The sequence below is a fragment of the Melitaea cinxia genome, chromosome 22 (genome assembly GCF_905220565.1).
Source record: "Melitaea cinxia chromosome 22, ilMelCinx1.1, whole genome shotgun sequence".
In the NCBI taxonomy this organism is placed as follows: Eukaryota; Metazoa; Arthropoda; class Insecta; order Lepidoptera; family Nymphalidae; genus Melitaea; species Melitaea cinxia.
Genome location: NC_059415.1, coordinates 4330439 through 4337500, shown reverse-complemented (window position 1 = coordinate 4337500; position 7062 = coordinate 4330439). Strand labels below are relative to the sequence as shown.

The following is a 7062-nucleotide window of genomic DNA, read 5'->3' as shown; positions in this document are numbered from 1 at the left end:
AGAGCGCGTGCGCGCCGCCGCAGCTGCTGTCGGCGCACAACGAGACGCGCGTGGCCGTGCGCGCGCCCGCGCAGGTGAGCGGGCGGGGCGGGGGCGGGGCCTCGTTACATATAGGACTCGTGCAGTCGGAGAGCGCGTGCGCGCCGCCGCAGCTGCTGTCGGCGCACAACGAGACGCGCGTGGCCGTGCGCGCGCCCGCGCAGGTGAGCGGGCGGGGCGGGGGCGGGGCCTCGTTACATATAGGACTCGTGCAGTCGGAGAGCGCGTGCGCGCCGCCGCAGCTGCTGTCGGCGCACAACGAGACGCGCGTGGCCGTGCGCGCGCCCGCGCAGGTGAGCGGGCGGGGCGGGGGCGGGGCCTCGTTACATATAGGACTCGTGCAGTCGGAGAGCGCGTGCGCGCCGCCGCAGCTGCTGTCGGCGCACAACGAGACGCGCGTGGCCGTGCGCGCGCCCGCGCAGGTGAGCGGGCGGGGCGGGGGCGGGGCCTCGTTACATATAGGACTCGTGCAGTCGGAGAGCGCGTGCGCGCCGCCGCAGCTGCTGTCGGCGCACAACGAGACGCGCGTGGCCGTGCGCGCGCCCGCGCAGGTGAGCGGGCGGGGCGGGGGCGGGGCCTCGTTACATATAGGACTCGTGCAGTCGGAGAGCGCGTGCGCGCCGCCGCAGCTGCTGTCGGCGCACAACGAGACGCGCGTGGCCGTGCGCGCGCCCGCGCAGGTGAGCGGGCGGGGCGGGGGCGGGGCCTCGTTACATATAGGACTCGTGCAGTCGGAGAGCGCGTGCGCGCCGCCGCAGCTGCTGTCGGCGCACAACGAGACGCGCGTGGCCGTGCGCGCGCCCGCGCAGGTGAGCGGGCGGGGCGGGGGCGGGGCCTCGTTACATATAGGACTCGTGCAGTCGGAGAGCGCGTGCGCGCCGCCGCAGCTGCTGTCGGCGCACAACGAGACGCGCGTGGCCGTGCGCGCGCCCGCGCAGGTGAGCGGGCGGGGCGGGGGCGGGGCCTCGTTACATATAGGACTCGTGCAGTCGGAGAGCGCGTGCGCGCCGCCGCACTGTCTATTTCAATTTAATTAAGATCTGACCAGTGACTTTTCGAGTTATATCTAATAATGCGTATTTACTTGACTATTTTTACGCCCACATACGTTATTTTATACCGCATAACTTTTCACTGGGTGGTTTCACTGATTCTTGTTTTAATCGAAAACTGATGCTTGTCCTGTAGTCCTAAATTTGATCGAGATTTAATGACTGCTTTTTGAGTAATCTATAATAACATGTATTTACTTGACTAATTTTTCGTGTACCTACGTCGTCGATGTAATTGAAGTCGATTTTTTTTCATTTGCCAGCAAACAAAAAAAAAAAAATTTTATATTATGTAACTACATAAAAAAATTAAATGACTCAACTGCAATCAATATTTTATTTTTAAATTGAAAGAAGTTATTATTAGATTTTTAAACATCAAATCTCTCTCTTGTCGGTCCCTCATGTCTGAGGATCGTGGTCAGCATCAGGGTTGCATCTGGAGCGGATGATGTGCCTCCACCGGTCTCTGTCCATCAAAAATATCTGAAACATCAAATATAAAATAGTAAATATATTTAAGTGCAATTAAAAATCATTTTACATAAATTTAAATGACGTTAAATAGTTCAGTCGGTCGAAATATTTTTTATTCTGTTTCAATAATATTTGTAAAGATTCGATAGTACTAAAGGTTACGTTTTATATTACAAACGCTCTGGTGTAATTGTGCGTGTAGTCGCCTAAAACACCGACAGTTTCCGGGTTTGATTCCCGCTTGGATTGCATATTTGTATTTGTACAAATATTTCTTTCCGGCTTGGATGTCTGTCCTTGTAGGTCTCCCCACCGTGCCTCGGAGAGCACGTTAAGCTGTCGGTCCCGGTTGTTATCATGTACATCTGATAGCGATCGTTACTCATATGGAACATATCCGCCAACCCGCAGTGGAGCAGCGTGTTGGATTAAGCTCTAATCCTTCTCCTAAATGGAGAAAGAGATGTTCAGGCTAAATCGTGATAGTGATCGACCCTTTATATAATTTCCTCAACAGCCGGTCGTGAAACAGCAGTTACCACTAAAACTGGCGAGTGGTAAGAGCCAGCAGCCGCCCCCCGGCTACCATCGCTTGCACGAGTCGCCGAGCGAAGTAAGTACACTGTGCTTTAAAGCTTTCGGTGTTCTCGAGTTTACTACTAAGTGATGGACGCACAGGCTTAGTTCCAACTAGCAATTTGTTATGACGTGCTTTACAGGCGGATAAAAGCTAGCGTTGTAAACCATAGTGTAACATAGTAAAAATATTTTGCATAGCGACATCTGGTTCTAAAGGCAGAAGTACTATAGATCCTAGTATTGAAGTTTGCTAGCGAGGCTTGCGGGCTCACTAGATGGCGTGCTTAGAGAGTTGCTATGTATATAATACTTCTGTTGTTAGAACCAGATGTCGCTATGCAAAATATTTTTACTATGTTACAATAGCAGTAGTTATGCACAGTAGAGTAAAATTTTGAGACATCTTAAACTAAACCTCAAAATGTAAGAATCCATTTTGAGCCTAAACTACTGCCTCTATTTGACTGATGTACGACGCGACGTATGTGATTGTGCATAACTTTAAAGTGATGTATAGTATATATGCTTTAATTTTATAATAAAACATAGCTTATATCCGTCCTGTATATGAAAAGGGTCAGCAACCGGAATTTAGGTAACTAGCAACTATATAGTCAACTGTATTTCTACATGTGCGTGGCGCCTAAAACTAAAGTCAAAATACTGCCTGTTACGACTTGATTGTCTATACTGGTCCCAGAATGCTTAGATGTCATCAAATTATGTTTTGTTTCTTTTAAGTGCAAACGAGATTATAAGTCATATGTACTTTGATATAAAGAGTTATATGGTTCTTATACAGTGTGCATGATATATGACATCAAAACTATTCGATCTTCTTATTTTGATCATCAAGTTCCCATTCGATTGGTTGAAACAGATAAAATGGTTGTTTTTCAGGACGCGGAGTATCCAAATGTATTTTAACACGAAAAAATATATTTATATGTAAGTAATGTCAAAGAATTGGTGTGTAGAATTTTTGTATTTATCATTTTCTCTTTTTCAATAAGCTATCATGGCACGTAATATAAACTGGTTCTTGTTTCTTTACCAAAAACTTGTTGGAACATGTCGAAATAAAGATCTTCAATGCTCCGAATGTATGATAATCGCAATTAGGACGTTTTCCACGATGTATGAAGTTATGTACTTTAATTTATTTCACAATAAGTAGTACTGATGTTATTTAGTTTTGAAACCAAACAATACTCGCTAAATACACCCAAAATTAATTTGTAACTCATATTTCATGAACAAATTTATTGAATTGAGATATTAGTGAACACAATATTGAAGACAGATCTATAATAAAAATATAGATATTACAAGATTTTTTAACGCTTAAAATTTAAAAATCGTATAGTGATTACATGCAATGGCATAATCAATAACATTCTGTAAAAAATATTATATGTATTTGTACGCATATGTACGCAAAAAAAGCGAAGAAATTACTCCTATTCTAGTTTTTTGAACTATCACTATTGCAAAAGCCAAGCAATAATGAAATAATTGCTTTAAAATTGCAAAGCATAAGCGATAGCGAAAAGAGCACGTCGAGTCGTGCTGTCTCTGGCGTACAATTATAAAATATTAAGATGTATCTGGGAAAAAGTTGATAGCACTCGTTTCAATGTAAAAGTTTTTGATAAGATCCACAAGATCAACAATTGGCACTGCATAAAACGCTTATAATTGACGTAGTTCGTGCGATTACTGCCTGGTGTCGCAAATTGCTTCGTTTTAGATGGATGGTGGAGCGATAATGCATGTAATTTTTTATATTTTTAACTGCATAGCGATAAAAAATTGCCTTTCAATGAGTAAAACAAACCTACGAAATACGAATTACTTGTCTTGATGTTTTAAGGGGGTTCAACACAATTGAAAATCAGAGAGAATTCATCTTTTTTACGTTATAAAATTATTTTATGTTTAGTAGAATAAAATACACATAAAGTGAAATATATAAAGTAACTTAGGAATTCAATAAATAAAAGGGTATTTTTACTTTTAATTTATTATATACTATATTTTACATGTATACGTAACGAAACAAGTTAAAAGTGATTATACTACATCACCTAGGAAATTAAAAAAAAAAACAAACACACACACACACATCAGATTATCGCAGTCCACTGCTGGACATAGGCCTCCATAAGTTCGCGGAAAAAATGTCGTGAACTCATGTGTGTTGCCCATAGTCACCATGCAAAGGGATACTAGATACAGTTCCACTACCACATTGGAACTTAAAAAGCCGACCGCTGGCGGGATAACCATCCAACCGCTAGCTTTGAAATACACAGGCCGAAGACGGGCAGCAGCGTCTTCGGTGTGACAAAGCCATCAACCTGCCTGCCCAGCGTGGTGACTATTTAAAAAAAAAACAATAATTAAATATTAAATTGTTTCGTTTGTGTACCAAGATTAGGTATTTTTTGACGCGATAATAGCTTTGTCCTAATGAAATAGTCTCGTTCCAATACGATCGCAGGCAAGGGTTGATGTAAATCGAATATTTTTTTTAGTGGTGGAGCAATAGGTTTTTGTTTAGGCGTTTTAAGGTAAGAATCGAAGCTACGCTATCGCTTGAGCGGTTACTTCAAGGTTACTCTTTTTTATCACATAGTAACAGGGGAATAATCTGAATGACACTTATCGTTCAAACGATATTTGTGATTTATTGACTACTAGCTGTACCCTGCACGCGTTGTCACGCTTTTTTTTATTTATTTTTTTGGTCGTACCAACTCAGGAACGTTTGTGGGCTCATGCACAACACTTTGCTGAAGATCATCACATGATCAAATGCATAGTTTACGAATCTATAAAGGACATACAGACAAACATTCATTTTTATATAGAGAAGTTCGTGGATTTCTACAAATTTAATGACGTTGGGGACACTAAAAGCGATTGTAAAAAAATAAGTAAAATCGCTCCACCTTTATAACACATTTTAGAATATTTATAAATAAGTTGCATAAATTAAAAATGTATTACGTTAAATGATTATTTTATTTCCTTGTCGCCAATCAGTGGTTGTCGGCTTCCCGGGGCGGAAAAAAATTTTGCTGTCTTCTTATTTAGGTATTTCAATTTAATGTATAATATATACATTACATACATTATTATAGAGAAATTTTCGACAAGAACAGTTATTTTTTTGCATGTACATGTTATATTTTAAATAAAAAGGTTTTTAAAGCTGACCCTTACACTTTGTATGTAATAGAATTAATTCTCACTGATTACAAAGAGTATATGAATGTAGCTGATTATTAGTCATAAACGGGCCATTCCCACAAGATAGAAAATATCATTGGGATTCCCCGAATTCACCACAAAATAAGTGCCTAATAAAAAATTCCATGCTTCTTTTAATCGGTTCGAATTTGTAGTTGCGATAAGAAAAATTTAAAATGGTTCAAATATTTACTAAATATATTTATTAGTTGCCGCCCGGGGCGAGCCGCGCCCAAAAAGTGCCGCCCGGGGCGTCCGCCCCTACCACCCCACTACGCTGTGCCACTGCCGCCATTATAGCTTATTGTCAATAGATCTAGTAGCCAAATGTACTATTGCTTTGTACGGTAACCTTTCTCTTTAATACTGTAAATAAAAATAATTATCTCTACAACCATTTCATCTGTTCAGCTTATTGGTGTCGCATGAAACTTCCTGAGTACACAGCAATTAATTTGTTTAAAACTTTAGAGTAACTCTTATTATAGTTCTATTACAATATATATTAATTAAAAACAACACGAAATATATTGTTCTCATTTAGTTTAAAACACTATACTCAGAAATATTTTCTTTTATACCTACTGGACTCTCAAGACACCTTCAAACACCGGGTATTACACAAACAGCACAAAATCACATTTATTACATTTGAGGGTGCAGCTCTATCTATTTGAACAGTATTAATTATATGGGAGGACGTGCTTAGTAGTTACAATGTTATTTGCATTTGCTGAATTATATCTACTAATATTTTGTTTCATTTGTAAGGTACATAACCCTCTTTTGAAGTAAGGTTTAGTAAGATAAATAGTTGAGGGGAAAAAACTTTGATACACGGTTAAGGACTAGTTTTGTCATTGTTTTTATTGAAAAAAAGTGATTACAGTAGAAATTTATATAAATTTCAGCAAAGTCAAGGCCTTGTAATCCACCACACTCGTACCGGAAGCTCCCCTGCGCCGCTCCCATCGCAGCAACAGTTTAACAACAACAAGGCCACTAGGTAAGTCTAGATTAAAACCTATCTGTTGTTTATCTTAGTTAGTGTTGTTTATATCAAGGCGAGACTACCTAAAAAAACATATCCTTTTATCTACAATAATTATAAGTATGTAAAAAATATATAAAACCGTCAGAGTAAAAAAGCCTTTATTAAAAGTAAATTATATTCATTTGTACTAAAGGTAAACATTGGTTTTCACTAATTTAATTGTACTACCAAAAGATAAACTATAAATTTCAAAGGATTAAAATGTTTTTTATAATGTGTAGGACAAACACTTACCCCAAGCTACCGGACAAGTTCCGCATCCGGCCGGCAGACACGCCCACGCACGCGGCCACGCCCCACGCCTCCCCCGCCCCCGAGGAGGAGGTCATCTACTTCTGACACGACGCGCCCTCCTGAGACTGTCTTATCGCTTAACCCCATAAGCCACTCCCTACTCCTCACTCCTCCCCACTTCCCCCACTGTCCTCCACACTCATTTCTCCCCTCTCCTTACTCCTCAATAATTCAACTCGTCAACCACATCAAGCAATTTATCTTATGGTACTTTTTTCTATATGTAGAATAAGTATCACAAGTTAAGTACATTGTGTATAGGCATTTAAATGTAGTGAACCCCCCCCCCCCCCCCCTAGACCAGTACCAGTC

General features: G+C 41.1%; 1 protein-coding gene across 1 annotated transcript in view; it reads left to right on the top strand.

Annotated features, from left to right (window-relative positions):
* The window catches only part of LOC123664405 (rho guanine nucleotide exchange factor 28), a 41845-nt gene extending 35050 nt beyond the window's left edge, over positions 1-6795 (top strand). Inside the window, exons 30-32 of the mRNA XM_045598950.1 lie at positions 2086-2181; positions 6314-6408; positions 6678-6795. Of these exons, the coding sequence (XP_045454906.1) occupies positions 2086-2181; positions 6314-6408; positions 6678-6795 (309 nt within the window). The remainder of the gene's footprint in view (positions 1-2085; positions 2182-6313; positions 6409-6677) is intronic.
* Positions 6796-7062: the final 267 nt, after the last annotated feature.